Source organism: Loxodonta africana, chromosome 23 (assembly GCF_030014295.1).
Source record: "Loxodonta africana isolate mLoxAfr1 chromosome 23, mLoxAfr1.hap2, whole genome shotgun sequence".
In the NCBI taxonomy this organism is placed as follows: Eukaryota; Metazoa; Chordata; class Mammalia; order Proboscidea; family Elephantidae; genus Loxodonta; species Loxodonta africana.
This window is the reverse complement of record NC_087364.1, coordinates 13,133,047-13,150,513: the sequence shown is the minus strand read 5'-3', so window position 1 is coordinate 13,150,513 and position 17,467 is coordinate 13,133,047. Positions and strand designations below refer to the sequence as shown.

Genomic DNA, 17,467 nt, shown 5'->3' with positions numbered 1-17,467 from the left:
TTTGATGATTTTGGAGATTTTATTGAAAGTACATTTGCAGGAGAGCTGTTAACTCCCCGCAGTGAGATTAGCTGTTTCCACTCAAGTCTTTCTTGACCTCAGTCTAATTCTAAGCAATAAGACCACACCGAACAGATACCGATAGTACTAAAATGTTGAAGCAAGTGTGTAAGAAAAGTATCTCAGGTCTAGGTTCTCAACTGCACTTCACAAAATAAATAAATGAAATCATATGAAAAACCTGGGGATTTTGTCTTAAATCCATGGGTCTACTCATTATATTATTGAAAATGTCCTTTATAAATTGTGTTCTACTTAATTCTCTGGGACATGTTTTCTCTGAATGGGATAGAGATAGTTACATTATCACAAGTTACTGATTCCAAGATCTCATGATATCTGTGGGACATAAAGGATAAAAGAAAAATGTCAGGCCGTGGCCATAGGTAATGAACCCTGGAAGAATAATCAGGGTATATATGCAGGTACCTGAATATTAGCTTTTGCCCAATGCGTACTAACATTGGACTGTGTTCTGTGGAGTTTAGGGACTTGGTCTCAGATATATTATACTTAAGGAGGAATGAGGCTTATTTTTGCTTATTTTATACTATTTAGTATTAAATTTGTGTGTAGAGGAGGTGCTGAGTACAATGGAGTACTTGAGCCATTGTAACTCTCAGTATTCCTTCTTCATGAAAGCAGGGCATTTTCTCTATTGTCTTCTAGAACACCTGAACTATCTCCTCGACTTCATATTTAGAAAAGTTGGGCACTATAGGATAATTCCCAATTTATATACTAATGTTTTGGGGGAAAATTTAATCATATGCCTGGCCGTGCAAACTATTCTAACCTAACCAATTATAACCTTTATACAGGCCTAATAGTATTTGTAGGAGCTAGGGCTTTTATATACTTAATATAAGGAGCCCTGGTGGTGCAGTGGTTAAAGCTTTTGGCTGCTAACTGACAAATGTTGGCGGTTCAAACCCACCAGACACTCTATGGGAGAAAGACATAGAAGTCTGCTTCCGTAAAAATTTACAGCCTTGGAAATCCTACGGGGTGGCTATGAATTGGAATGGACTTGACCACAGTGGGGTTTTTTAATATTTAATATAGGTCAGATGGAATAGTTCTAGAAGGCAAGTGCATTATGAGCTCACCAAAACAATGTGGTTTGGGAAATAGAAAAATCTGAGAAGATAGAGAAAAATGACCACACGAAATTAATTCTTTTTCCAAGATTTTGGCTGAGATCTGAGTTATAAAATACAAGTTATTATAATTTACAGAATGACTCTAGAAAGTAGGTCCATATACCGACTGTAATATGAAAGAGCACTCAGAGCTGATCACGGTCAATCTGTGGTGCTAATTCTAAACCACAGATACCCACATTAACGGTCACATCGTTGTATTTTTTTCACATTTTTTATATTGTACATATTTATAAAGCGATGTCACAAAGCCTAGGGAGTAAGAACAATGAACAGATGTTCATGCTACTTTGTTTATTCTGTGGAACATTCTAGTTCTCCATGTAGGGGAAATTCTAAATCCTAGCTACACATAAAAATAGTCTGTATTTATAAAACAGGATGACCAGACACAGACCAAGTAAATCAGGTTCTCTGGGGGTAGGATTAGGTCATAAGGAGTTTTTTTTTTTTTTTTAAAGCTCATCAAGTGACCTTAACAAACAGCCAAGGTAAGAACCACAGTCCTAAACCCGGCGGGGTGATGTTCTTCGTGAGTGAGTGGCAAATTTTACCCATCAAGTTACAAGGTAGGGAATTAAAAGGTGATAGGGATTGGTTTTCTGAGGTTTAAACATTGCTGTAGTTACTAGCTTATTGATATTTGTATAGTCTGATGAGTTGGAACCAACTTGATGGCAACTGGTTTGGTTTTTGGTTATTATGCTTGGAGTATCCGTTAAGTCTGATAAAGGGGGCAATGAAGTTTAAGAGCACAGAGAAAAAGCATATAGCTTTCCCAAAAGTAAACTTGGAGCAGGGAAGCAGCCCCTGATAAGATACCATGTTGTCGTTGTCGTTGTTGTTGTGTGCCCTTGAGTCGATTCCGACTCACAGCAACCCTGTATGGCAAGACTAGAAGGCTGTAATCTTTACAGGAGCAGATCGCCAGGTCTTTCTCTCAAAGAGCTTCTGGTAGGTTTGAACTGCCAGACTTTCAGTTAGCAGCCAAGTACTTAACCACTATGCCACCAGGGCGCCTAATAACATACCATAGTTCTTGATAATCCTGACATTTACTAGATGAAGGAATGTTGCAAGAAACTTAAAGGAATAAACCTCTGACAATGAGTATGCTGATGAAATCATCTGGGGTGCCCACTTTTTTAGAGGAAAAGACCTTTCCAGGTCACAGGATAGCCAACGATGAGCAGTCAAGTGGCTACAGCATTGTCTATATCAGGATCATTTGTCAATCATCAACAGTTTTCATATAGTTTTTCCCTCCCAGAGATCTCTACACCTCAGGCTGGAAACCAGTGAGGACATGGGCTGACGTTTTTACCTTGCTCTCACTTCATCTAGGAAAATTCCTGACAAAGGCAGCTTAGCATGGTGGTTCTGACTTTACCTAGTTCTAAATAATTGCACATTTATTAATGGAAGGGTGGCTTTTAGATTCTCTCTCGATAGTTTCCTATTTACAAATAACATGCTCCTTGGAATCGAGGATGGCGCCACTTCGTCTCATGTACTTTGGACATATTATCAGAAGGGACCAGTCTCTGGAGAAGGGTATCATACTTGGTAAAGGAGAGGGTCAGTGAAAAAGAGGAAGACCCTCAACCAGATGGACTGACACAGTGGCTGCAACAACGGGCTCAAACACAGCAACTATTGTGAGGATGGTGCAGGACTGGGCAGTGTTTTATTCTGTTGTACATATGGCCACTATGAGCTGGAACTGACTCAATGGCACCTAACAACAACATTCTTTGTTTATGTACAGGGATTATCAAAATTGCAACACATTTATGAGTTATATTACTCCCCTCCCTAAATCAGAATGGTTGTACTCTATATTAGATCTGTCAGCTTTTCTAATGCATGTTCTTATTTTTAAAAAACACACTTCTCTGCTCAAAACTTTCTAAGGTTCATAAGATCCCTGTAATGACTGGAGAAAAGAAAAAAAATGTACCGTTTTTTAATTAAAAATGTGTTTCAAGATAAAATGTGGTAGTGCACAAAAGTGGAGTTGATTATTCATTTCCATTGCTCTCACGAATCTGCTATAATTCTGCCAATTTTTTTGTTAAATTTTAGAGTCATACAATTTTTATAGCCTTTTGAAGAGAGAACCTTTATCTCACCCTATTTTATTCTGTTCTGTTATGTCTTGGAAATTTTGGAACGGTAACAAAACTAACCTAACTGGATTAAAGTGCACATAAAATGTACTGTGGTTTGTAAGAAGCTGTGGGCCAGGTCTTTGCTTAGAAATTCAAGTCCCTGGAATGTGACCACTGGAATTTGGTTCTGATTTGCTTTTACACAGGAGCTCCTGTTGGCTGCTTCCCTCAGGAATTGTTCCTCAAAAAAAAAAAAAAATTATTTTTTAATTTTTTTTTTAGCATTTGTGGGGGTCAAAGGGAATTCCCATTTCCCAGGAATTCTTGCTTTTTCCGATGGAGTTAAACTATAGGAGGAAAGAAGCCCCACATATTTAGAGAACAGAGGTCGAGTATCTTCTAGTATCTCAGATTTCCAGTTCTAAAATTTAATATTATTCAGATAACCAGACTAAACATGTGTGTATGCATATAATACCAACATCTGCACTTCATAACTTAGAAAATCTTGTGTTCTTTATTTAATTTGGAAGCAATACATTTTAAAAGACAATGTCTAGTTGACATTTCTCAACCTGATACCAACTCCCATTGTTAAAAATTACCAAAGGTAGGGAAAATTTTTCATAAAACTTTGGAAGTAAATTGTTTTTTCCCAGGAGTCCAATTAAGCAGCATTTGCATACAGCTACAGTTTATGTCCTTTCTTAAGAATTTGAGGCATGACATGAATGGCATCAATCTCTCGTCTGATAAATTCTTCAGTGTCATGGCTCACAGAGTGATCAGAGTTATGGAAAGCTAGTTTTATGCTCTATTAGACTCTGGCCAATGAAAATCAGCACTGAAGATAGCAGGGTTATGAATATCTGAACTACATAATCCCACCACTGTAAGGCATGAGAAGAGAATAGTTTTTGTCAAAGAGTGGGTGAAGATACTGGGAAAAGAAAATGAAAACATACATTAGTCTTAACTATAAGAAATTGTCATTTTTTGGGAGATCAAACATGGTCAAATACTGATAATTTTAAAAGGTTCAAGCTAATAGCAAAACCCCAACTAATAAATAATCTCTGACATAGGTTGTTATAAATAAAAATGCCTCCTCTTCCCTGGGTCTCGATTGCTTCACCTTCCATTCTTAAATCAAAAGAGGAAATTAAGCAAAAATAAGCCAAAAAAACAAAACAATAAGGAAAAGTTTAAAAAGTACAAAAAGACATCATAGACACAAGAAGAAGAAAGAGATTAGAAATTGAGGGAAAATGTACATAAAGAAAAATTAAAAAGAAGTTGAGGGAAAATTTAAAAAATGATGCAGTGGCTAAAGTCTAAAAAGCAAACACAATGGCTGGCAAAAATACTCTATTTTATGTCATTAGCTGCTTTCAGATCAGTATTACTGACAATTTGATTACTGGAATTTAAAACAGGATGTGCTTGTTATCTTGATTAAGTGTATTCAAATTCTTCATTCTTTTCATAGAACGATGTTATCTATGCAAAGAATAAACGATACTGGATGAAAAGGCTCATATCTGCTCCTGAATCACTAGTAATATTTCCTGTGATTTAAATATTTCTAATAAAGTCTATTTTTGCTTCTCACTAACTCTTCCAAGCAGTAAAAGATGTGTCTTTTTTAGAACAAATAAATCAAAAAGAAACCTGATGCCAGTATAAACAGGAAATGGGAAAGAAGACACAGACATTTGAAAATGGAGGGACACCAGAACAAAAATACAAAGAAGTCATATATAAAGATAGTAAAATGAAGAGAAACATGTATGCAATGGACGGTGTGTGGCTTTTTAATAATAATAATAAATATCACCCACCCATTTCTATAAAGAAATAAAACATTTTGTACAACGTATTTAGAAGCGTAGATTCCATATCCTCTCTATAGAAGAAATATATTATCTTTTTTAATGCAAAGAATTAAAAAGTTGCATATGTATTATTTGAGATAACTAATACTTGTAGCTCTTAAATTTACATTGTTATCATTAAGAAGCTACAGGTCTGATAAAATAATACATCCAAAGTAAGCGTGTAAACAATTTCACTGGTGTACTTATTTTACTTTTATGACAAAGAGATTAAAAGAAACAATCTGCTGGGTGTAACAATTGTTTGAAAAAAAAATATTATCTTAAAGTTACAGGTTTCTTTCGTTATTCTGTTAATATTTTCATCCAAATATTTTAAGTAAAATTGTACATGATGTCCTAGTGTGAAACATTTTGTAAAAAGTAACCAACACAAGCAAATATTGGCAGACGTATTTTAAGAAGTCATTTAAGTAGCATTCTATCTTCTACAGACTGTGTTAACTAATGGCCTGCTGTTGTCACTTACTAGAATTAGTGCTGTCATCCTTGGTTCCATCGAGAGCTCCATCGGGGTGCATTTGCAAGTAGTAGCCTTGCCTGCAATATAACCTGGTCACTATACCCTTGAGCTGGGGATCTGAAAGGCAAACATAGTTATCATAAGCCTCACAATGTGTCATGACACAGCTTTTTTTTTTTCTTTTCTTTTTTTCACAGTAAGAGGACATTTTATAGAAGTAACATGTCAGATATTATGTCCCCTAGATTCCTCTGTGTTTATATCAAACCTGGAGTATATTCATCACAGAGGCTGAAGAAAATCCAGTAGTAGTCCTTAGTAAGTTACATAGACCAGGCCATTTCATGCAACTAATATTAAACTATCAGCTTAAACTGGTACTCTCTTTCAGGACAGCAGCATAAGAGTTTTGCAAACTTCTGGTGCTAAGAAATTTTATTAAAGGCTTTTCAATTCATCATTATTTTTTTTCTTAAGTTGACAAGTAACCCCCAAAATTTAAAAAGAAAATTTTTTTAAAATTCCTACTAACATTTTGATACACATTCTCAGAAAAAGCCCAATGTGGAGACTGTCCCCTAACTTGCTATCTGTAGCATTTATGCACGATTCATAAGAAAATGGAAAAATCTACTTCTGAATTCAAAGTGAAGTGAAGCACAATTGAACAACTATAGAGGGAGGTCATCTCAGAAGTAATAATGTACAAAATTAGAAAAATTATGCACGGGATCCTATTAATGTCTATAGTGTCATGCACTGCATAATGTCCGTTCAGGCAATGCCCTGCGGCATATACGTCCACTGTCCCATACGTTTATAATAGAGTTCAGAAATCCTAATCAGAGAACTAGACATAGAGAATGTAACACTTAAAAAACACCTCCAAACTATGCAATATTTTCATGAGCGTCACAAAATAGTGTGTGTGTGTTCATTATTACAAACCATTCACTGCATGTATTTAACAGAAATTTTTAATATCACAGGCTTTATGGCAGCCTGTTCTTAAGTACAATCTGTACGTAACTCAGACCTTCGTAACCCGGGGACTGCCTGCATACAATATGGTGTACGCACAATGTTCAAGCCACATAATGTCCTACTTCATAGGCCTTATTATGGACGTTAACAGGAAAGGAGGGAGAGTGTATCGATGTTTATTAAAACAAAAGGGGAAATTATATAGTAACAGACTTCTCATTTGACGAGTCATTGGAAAGACAACAACTCTAGTAATCCGGTCCTTCACAAAGAGCTAGTTGTACCTTTGTAACAGATGAATAGATAGACAAATTACGGTATATACACATAATGAAATACTACACAACAATAAAGAACAATGAGGAAACTGTGAAACATGTCACAACATGAATGAATGTGGAGCGAAATAAATCGGTCATGAAAGGACAAATATCGTGTGAGACCGTTGTTATAAAAACCCAAGTAAAGGTTTACACAAAGAAAGAAACAATCTTCGATGGTTACAAGGGAGGAGAGAGATGGGGAGGGGAAATCAATAACTAGATAGTAGACAAATATCAACTTCGGTGAAAGGAAAGACCACACACAATACAGACGAAGTCAGCACAACCTGACCAAGGCAAGGTCATAGAAGCTTCCTAGACACAATCAAACACCTTGAGAGATGAAATTACTGGGGCTGAGGGCTGTGGACCATGGTCTCGGGGGACATCTAGGTCAACTGGCATAATATAATTCATAGAGAAAATGCTCTACATCCTACTTTGGTGAGTAGTGTCTGGGGTCTTAAAAGCTTGTGAGCAGTCACCTAAGACACATCTCTTGGTCCCATCACATCTGAAGCAAAGGAGGATGAAGAAAACCAAAGACACAAGGAAAATATTAGTCCAAAGGCCTAACGGACCACATGAACCAGAGCTTCCACCAGCCTAAGCCTAGAAGAAATAGATAGTGCCCAGCTACCACCACCGACCACTCTGACAGGGATCACAATAGAGGGTCCCAGACAGAGCAGGAGAAAAAGTACAACAAAATATAGAACAAATTGACAAAAAAAAAAAAAAAAGACCAGACTTAGTGGTCTGACAGACACTGGGGAAACCCCTAGAATATGGCCCCCCAGCCAGCCTGCTAACTCAGAACTGAAGCCGCTCCTGGAGTCCACCTTTCAGCCAAAGACTAGACAGGCCTGTAAAACGAACAATAACACACATGAGGAATGTGCTTCTTAGTTCAACCAAGTATGCGAGACCAAATGGGCAACACCTGCCCATAAGCAAGATGAGAAGGCAGGAAAGGACAGGAAAACTGGACAAATGGACATGGGGAACCCAGGGTGTAAAAGGAAAGGGGGAGAATGCTGACACATTGAAGGGATTGCAACCAATGACAAAGTACAACTTATGCACAAATTTTTTAATGAGAAACTAATTTGCACTGTAAACTTTCACCTCAAGCACACTAAAATTAAAAGAAAAAAAACCATGAAAGTGGTTCTTAGGACTGTGGTACATATGTCCCCATAGCATATGACTTTCAAGAGCACATAATTCTAAGATGTCCATTAGTGGAAAAATACCATTGTGCCTTAGTCTGCAGGTCACTTAGTAAGTCTTTACTGGGATATCAACCTACTAGTTACTGAGGACTTTTTTTTCGTAATTTTGCTGTATCATATTTATGCTATTTACTGAGAATAAGTCACATAAAAAAAGAGAGAGAGAGAAGAAAAGCAGAAAAAGGGGGAAGTATTTCTTGATTATCATAAAAACATACAGAGAATTATAAAGATTGACAATTTTGCTGCACAACCTTTATGTTCTGACATTACTTATTTCAAAACAATCCTATATCTTAGCCGTTACACCTTCTAGATGTGAGTTAACTTGGATAGTCAAGGTCATAAGAAGGCACTTATTTTCTCATGAGTACCCTCACACTTACACTAAAAGAGCCCTTCTTGACCGCATCCCATTTCTGATAAGGGAATACAAGTAATTCATAAAATCATGTCTTTGATTTTGTTTTGTTTTAACTTTGGTTTAATTTCAAGGAACAAAACCAAGATGAGTTTTCAGTCATCTAGTTTCACATTACTTGGTATTTTTCTTTTTTAGAAATAATAGCAACGCTGATTGTGTTCTTCCAAGGTGCCAGGCATTGTTCGAAGCACATTACACAATTAATTCATTGAATCTTCATCACAAATCTACTTAATAGGAAGCCAATTTTGAAGATGAGGAAATTGAAACACAGAGTGATTAATTTGACAAATAGCATGTAACTAGCAAGTGCAGACCCGAGATTTTAACTTAGCATTCAGCTCCAGGGTCTGCCCATTTAACAGGTTGACTACGTTGCTTCTATAAAATGAACAATTGAACTAAGACATCTTAAACACCTAAAAATGGATGCAAACTAATCTGTTTTTTATTTGAAATGAGCATTTCAAAGGTTAAGCACAACTGTGTCTAAGCCCAAATTTTGCATAATCTGAGCTGATACCGTGATACAAAGCAGTAACACAAGGGTTGCAAAGGATCAAAGTCCTTGAAAATATCTTCTAAGATCCACCCCACTTTGCCATTGGTTGCATTTCCAATCATCCCTAGTACATGAAAGCCTCACCAAAACTGCAAATTCAGTACGATAAATTTAAAATTGCCCCCAGTTCCATTTCCAACTCAAACCCCACCTGCCTCCACCAACACTAGCCAAAAGGCATTGGTACCCCTGACTTCACTATTTATATTAACAGTATCAGTGCCCCAAGATCACTTGTCTTTTTGATTCCATCTATTGCTTTGTCCAGCCCCTACAGATGCTGTCTTCACAATGTCCCTGGCTCTTTTTCCTGCTTCTACTTTCACTATCTGCAACCAGTTCAGCTCCTTATTGCCTCTCTTAGCTGGTTCCCCCACCCACAGTTTGCCTCTTCCAATCCATCAGATCCGGAAATATACAGCAAATCTTCGCTGCCCTGGTGGCACAGTGGTTAAGACCTTGGCCGCTAACCAAAAGGTCAGCAGTTTGAATCCACCAGCCACTCCTCGGAAATCCTCTGGGGCAGTTCTGCTCAGTCCTATAGGGTCGCTATGAGTCGGAATCAACTCAATGGCAAGCATTTGGGTTCTTCACCACCTACTGAATTATGTAAAAAAAAAATAAAAATTATTATTTTTATTTTTTTTTGTAATTATGTACACACCCTATTATACAAGGGCCCCATCCTATCTGCCTGGCCTTGTTTTCTACTACACCCACCCTAGTTCTTATAATTAGCATAACCTGAGTCACTATGGGTGTCCTACCAATATTCCATAATTTCCTACCTTTATCTGTCTCTATTATGGTTACCTGCACAAAGATGCTTCCTTGCACATCTGCCTACACACACACACTTCCTTACCTACTTAACTCTTTCTACTCCTTCACAGTTCAGTTCCAACAACACTGCCTCAAGAAGAGGTCAGATGCCTCCTTTGAGTGTTTTTCTAGCTGCAGTCATCTTAGGTTAAATTTATTATTATTTTTAGTATAAATGTTATTTTGGAAATATTTTAAATGCATCCAAAAGTACAGAAAACAATACAACCTGCATTCAGGTACCCACCATTGAGATTAAACATGTTAATATTTTGCCATATTTTACTTTACAACTCATGGGTACAGCCTCACATCTATAAGCACAATTATATGGTTAATGTCTGTCTCCCAAACTGGACTGTCAGCGTCATGAAGCATATTAAAACATGTGATGTCACTCACCACTGTTTCTCCAGGGTCTAGATACATAAGATCAGTGCAATAAATATTTGCTGAATGAATACTGACAAACCCAAACTAAACTCGTTGCCGTCGAGTCAATTTTGACTCATAGTGACCCTATAGGACAGAGCAAAACTGCCCCACAGGGTTTCCAAGGAGGGCTTGGTATATTTGAACTGTTGGCCTTTTAGTTTGCAGCTGAACTCTTAACCACTACGCCACCAGGGTTTCCGAATACTGAGAAGGATGCAGTAAAATACCCAGCAATTTCATATGGTGCAGGTAAGAACGAACACTGGGACAATAATATGAAAACTCAAGATGGCGGTCACAGTAAAGCCTTAAAATGTCTGGAAGTTTTGATCAGGTAATTGTACTTTATGGAACTCTAACTTAAAAATAAAACAAACATAAACTCAAAGTATGATAAAGCTTTGTGTAATAACGTAAGTATATATAATATTCCCTATCTTTTTATCCATAGGAAAAAAATATTTGAGACAATAAACCAAATGCTAAATATGACTATCTTTTGATGCAGGTAATTTGAATATTTGTTTTTCAACATTTTCTTATTTTCAAATTTCCTCTAGTGATGACAAGCTAGTTTTATAATGAAAAGCAAAAATTTTAATAAAATCTCTCTATTAATACTTTTTGGCAAAGAATGAGTAAAAATAGCATTGCAAACATATATGTAAATAATATTGCATACAATATTTCACTGTTATTTTTGTGGATCCTTGAGTCCACATCTGACCTTTCTGTAAGCAGCCAAGTGCTTAACTACTGCACCACCAAACCAAACAAACCAACCAACCCATTGCCATGGAGTTGATTCCAACTCATAGCAACCCTATAGGACAGAGTAGAACTGCCTCACAGGGTTTCCAAGAAGCAGCTGGTGGACTCAAACTGCTGACCTTTTGGTTAGCAGCCAAGCTATAATATTTCATACTTACATGTAAATAACCTAAAACAAATATTACTATTGCATATCACCTCAAATTTCCCAGAACTCAGTTCATTAGTTTCTTTTTATACATAGACACATGCCCATAAAAACTTTGCTATGGTTCTTTATTACTTCTCATAAAATCTGGCAATATAAAACTAGCAACCGAAAGCTTAAGGCGACTCTGGAATTATTTTAAAAAAAAACTTTCCCCAAGGGCCAAAAGTATGCAACCAAATAGCAGAAAAGCAAAGAAACAACCACAAAAATCTACCTACGAAACAATTACATTTGTTATGTATGGCCAGGTGAAAGTACATCTGAGTTTCTAGATCTACTGGATAGAGGAAGGCATGACCTTTTATTTGCTCACTCTACAGAAAGCCTTGACTTTGGTCTAAAGTGTGCTGGACAAATTGCTTACATGCACTGTTTCGAGATGCTGTGAAAGAAAAGTTACCACCAAAGGATCAAGAAAATCTCACATTACTGCCAGAACAAAGAGGACCCAGACCAGGCAGCTGGAGTGATTCACTGCCTTGGGCGAAGATACAATATTAGAATTTTCTGTTTACATATTATGCCCCCATATAAGGAAGAAGTTAAGCTTTGCTAATATTTAATACATGAATTGGCACTGCTGCCTTTAGTTGGTCATGTCGACATGGGACCTCTGCAGTATCTGAGTAAGGCTGGACCATTCTATAATTCTGATGGGTTGATGTAGTGACCCTTGCCTTCACTCCCTTGTTCCCAACTAGTGGTTTCAAAATGTTGAAGTTTACATGTTCCTGGTTAAATAGACTTATAAATTATATTATCTACTTTAAATCAATTTAGGATAGTATAGGAAAAAAAAAAATCCCATAAAGATAGTATGGATTGGAAGTGATTCTAGTAAAGCAAGCACAAGGAAACACCTAGAAAATGGCAAAGATGTCATGTTTTCACCTATACAGATTACGTGGTTAGAGACAAATATATAATCCAGCAACGAAAACAATGATGATCTATTCAGATGTAACAGGAAGCCAGTCAAAATAATTCGAAAATTTTAAGAGCACAACCTGAAACAGGTCTAGTATGATAAAAAAGGAACCCCATTCTAAATTCCTCCAGATATAAAGCTGTGAAAATATTACACGTGTGAAACAAACTTACACTGAGGTACATGCTCTTTTTTTTTTTTTATTAAATGGATGGGGTAAAAAAGCTTGGCAACATTCTTTTAACATGTGTCACATAGAAGCCCTGCAAGAGTGGGCATTTTTCTATCAACACCAGTGTATTCCAAATTCCTACAACTCAGACTCCCAATTAATAACTGAAGGACGAGTAAATATCTGAAGACCTACCCCTATTTTTTAGCCAACCATGTTAAAAATGAAAAGTATTTTTCAACTTCATAAAATTGCTAGAGTTCTTTATTCATTTCCAAAGCACATGCAGTAAGAGTATCTTGAAGACTAAGGTACGCCTGACCCAAGACATGGTATTTCCAATCTCATCATACACATGAGGCTATGCTAGGCAGTGAATAAGGAAGACCAAAGAAGAGTTGACGCCTTTGAATTGTGGTGTTGGCGAAGAGTATTGAATATACCATGGACTGCCAAAAGAATGAACAAATCTGTCTTGGAAGAAGTACAACCAGAATGCTTCTTGGAAGCAAGGATGGCAAGACATCATCTTACATACTTTGGACATGTCAGGAGAGATTAGTCCCTGGAGAAGGACATTATGCTTGGTAAAGTACAGGGTCAGCGGAAAAGAGGAAGACCCTCAAGGAGATGGGTTGACACAGTGGCTGCAACAATGGGCTCAAGCATAACAACAATTATAAGGATGGAGCAGGACAGGGCAGTGTTTCGTTCTGTTGTACATAGATAGGGTCGCTATGAGTCAGAATTAACTCAACGGCACCTAACAACAACAATCTGCTAAGTGAAGGCAATGGAGGTTCAGTGGTAGAATTCCCCCTTCCATGCAGAGACCTGGGTTCTACTCCAACAAATGCACCTCACGCGAAGCCACCACTTGTCTGTCAGAGGAGGCTGGAGTGTTGCTATGATGCTCGACAGGTTTCAGTGGATCTCCCATACTAAGAAAGGCCTGGTGATCTACTTCCAAAAATCGGCCAGTAAAAGCCCTGTAAGTCACAATGGTCTCATTTGTAACCAATCATAATGACAGCACAGGAAACAGGCATCGTTTCCTTCCACTGTGCATGGGGTCGCCATGAGTCTGGAACCAACTCCACAATGGCCGCTAACAACAATAACAATCCGCTTAATTACACAAATTTGAAAACTTAGTCTCTCTTCCTTCTCTGTCTTAACTCTCTTCTTCCTTTCTTCTTGTTTTTCTATTTTCTATTCACTGTGCATCCACATTTTCCTAAAAACATTTTGAGGGTAGTCCTTGTGTGAAACCCCGTCCTAGCTATGCTCTATAACATTAATTAAAACAGAAAAGAACGAAAGCTAATGTGCATGTGAATCAAGAAAAAAAAATATATTTCTTAATATATTACCATCAACCCTCAGAACTGTGAGAAATGCAAATCGGTATCACTGCCCTCGGATACAGAGAAAAAAAATTATTTTTTTTAATTAAAATTATCACTGTCTTAGGAGTTTTTAGGAGTGGGTTCAATTAAGTCAATCACTGTCACAAATTGTTTTCATGCAATATGCAGACTGGCAAAAGACAGATCAGGAGAACCCATCAAATGATGCGTGCGTTTTGAATCATTATTTAAAATGAAAAATGTATGATATGATTTCTGTATTTATATATAGCAAATATATTAATGTATATACATCATACACATTGCATGTTTATGTATACATAATTCTTGGTTCTAATTTGTTATCAGTGTAGGTTCTTAAATGTCACTCCTCTTTTAGCTATGGATAATCACCTTTTTTTTTACTGGATTAAAAGCAACTTTTGGGATACACATGCTGTGGGGAGAAAAATGAGGCAGCTCTAATTAGATTTTGGCACTCCTAGTAGGAAAAAATAACATTGTGAATAATTTATCCCAAAGTATAAATTATCATATAATCCAACCATAAAAATAAAGGATACCAAAGAACACTTCCAAAGGGCTAAGAAAAAAGGGTAGGGTAGGGGCATTAAGGTCAATGATCAAGAAATCTAAAGTAATGTGAAAACTTGCTACATCTTTCTGTTTATTCTTTAGGATGGCATTCCATTTCCTGTATGAATCGATCCCATGCTACCTCTAGGGTTCCATCCTTGAGGAGCTTTGTTGCAGTCATTCCAGGCTAGTTGCTCAGCTCACTGCCCCAGTCCAATGCACTATTATGTCTGTTAAATTTTAACTGCTGTTTCCACAACCTAGAATGTCCTCTCCATTCCTTCTCTGCCTACTGGGATCCTATCCCTGTAGGTACGACAAGGGATAAACTCTTGCTTAAAAAAAAAAAAAAAATAGTTCTTTTCCTCAAAGAGCCTGCATTCTATTGCAAGAAAAAGGGAAAACTCATAACAGAGTATTGTATCAATTGACCATGTGGTAAATTTGTGGATTTACACGTCTTTCAGTCCTGCAAATACATTATAGATCCTTTCATGATTTGCACCATATATTACTCATATTACCATTGGGGGCACAAATAGTTAAGTGCTAGACTACTGGCTGAAGGTTGGAAGTTCAAACACACCCAGAGGTGCCTGGGAAGTCACGCTTGGTGATCTGCTTCCAAAAGCTCACAGCCCGGAAAACCCTATGGAGCACAGCTTATGGATATACATGAAGTCCTCATGAGGCAGAATTCACTTGACAGCAACTGGTTTGGTATATACATACGCATGTATATGTATGTATACTATACACATATATATTATATATACATATATAATATACATATAACATATACCCATAATAATGTATTTTGGATGGTTTTCAAGGCAAAACGCATTATTCTGGCTTGAAACCCAAAAAACCAAACCCACTGCAGTCAGGTCGATTCTGACTCACAGCGACCCTATAGGACAGAGTAGAACCCCTGGATAGAGTTTCCAAGGAGCGCCTAGCAGATTTGAACCCCCGACCTCTCGGTTAGCAGCCGTAGCACTTAACCACTATGGCACCAGGGTTTCCATTCTGGCTTGAGATAAAGGTAAATGGGGGTTTTGAAATGGGCACCACAAATCATTTTTAAATTTTTTATGTAAATATGTTAACCAAAAAAAAAATATCTCTAGATAAAATATATTAAGAAAACAAATGCAGGGACAGCCTTATTTCTAGGGGGAAGTGTTTGAAGCATTCATTAAAGGGAAGGCAGGCAGCGAAACTTCTGCTTAACAGTTGACCTTAAGCTTCAGGAGGCAGTCCTAACACTGGTGTCTTGGGAATCCTTTGCAGGGTTGAACTCTCACTAGGTCTTTGAATGTCCAGTATCTACAAGCTCCACAAGTAGGCAAAGGTTTGGAGCTCAGTTAGAAATGTGCACCTTTCCAATGCCATTTTCCAGTGAGATTCACATTAGAAACATTTTAGAATTCTTATGGTCCCAGTATAATCCAGTACTGGATGATGAAATGGTCAAAATATTGACTCTACGGTTCCACCTTATTTATTCATCACCTTCAAAGAATTCCGTAATAAAATATGGCATGCTTTGCCCCATCAATTTATCCCTCCTAAATTGTAATTTGGAAACCCTGGCAGCATAGTGGTTAAGAGCTACGTCTGCTAACCAAAAGGTCGGCAGTTTGAATCCACCAGGTGCTCCTTGGAAACTCTATGGGACAGCTCTACTCTGTCCTATAGGATCGCTCAACAGCAGTGGGTTTTGTTTTTTTAATTGTAATTACTGATCTAAACAAATGTGCTTATAAATGTTAATTACATAACTACAAAAGACTATATGAACTACAAAATTCTTGTGCATATTTAAGTAAGAAAAAAAGGCTACCTAATTTGTCCTTCAGTGACTACATTTGGAATCCAAGTCAAGCTATTCTTATTACATCTAAGGAAGGCATCCCTGATCATATACGGCAATAGGGGTTCTTAATATATGAGTGACTTCATTTGCTCTTTGCCAGAACACACGAGCACATATGCAACGAAGTGGTATGCCTTGTCTCATTCCATGTGCTGGTGTGTCATTCTGCGTGGCACCTGCAGTATTTACAGAAATGAGCACATTATTCGTGTTCAGGATCCTTGTTAATATGCCGGTGACATCAAATACCAAAAGAAACTTAATATTACTTTGAGAAAATTTTATATCTTCTTTATATTACCATAAATTTGAGGAAGAACTGTACAGCCAACTGACTGAAAGCATTAATATTTCACAGCTTGAACAGCAAGTTACTATGCATTTATTGAAAATTTAAAGTGCTATTTTCATGGAAAAAGTAGGATCTGGCATGTCTTAGTTTAGCTACTATTTAAATGCTATTAATTTTTAGTTCTTTATAAACATTTTTGGTGTGCATGTTTCTTATGACATTTTCAGATAAGAATTTCAAAGAAGTGTTTCAAAATATTAACGATATATTTGCAATAAGCCCGTATTGCTAAGTGTTTCAGATTAAATCACCAGACTATCCCATGCTTTCAGCCAGTCCCTAAAGCTTAATGGTAATCTGCTATTTCTTATTACAGGTTATTTTGTTAAGAAAATCACTATGCAATAACTGGTGGAAACCACCTTTGGAATAAGAAAATCCTTACAAGCTCTAGTTTAAATAGTGATACCATGTCACAAAGGAGTCCTGGTGGCACAACGGATAAGCATTCAGCTGCTAACCAAAAGACTGGTGGTTCAGACTCACCCCACAGATCCATGGGAAAAAGCCCTGGTGATCTGCTCCCATAAAGATTATAGCCTGGGAAACCCTGTGGAGCAGTTCTACTGTATAATGCACAGGGTCACTATGAGTCGAAAATAGACTTGACAGCACATAACAACAGCTTGTCACAATAAAAACACAAATGCACACACACACACACTCATAAAAACTGAATAGCAAAGAGTGGGGAAGACAGGTTTACTTTGCCATATGAAAGGCCAAAATCA

General features: G+C 37.2%; 1 protein-coding gene across 3 annotated transcripts in view; it reads right to left on the bottom strand.

Moving 5' to 3' along the window:
* FGF14 (fibroblast growth factor 14) overlaps nt 1-17,467 on the bottom strand; it is a 731,152-nt gene that overhangs the window by 161,089 nt on the left and 552,596 nt on the right. For 2 of the 3 annotated variants that reach the window (XM_003413967.4, XM_064275253.1), the window contains exon 2: nt 5,699-5,809. The exons of the other annotated variant lie outside the window; for it this stretch is intronic. In XM_003413967.4, coding sequence (XP_003414015.1) covers nt 5,699-5,809 — 111 coding nt within the window. The remainder of the gene's footprint in view (nt 1-5,698; nt 5,810-17,467) is intronic. 3 annotated transcript variants of the gene reach the window in all.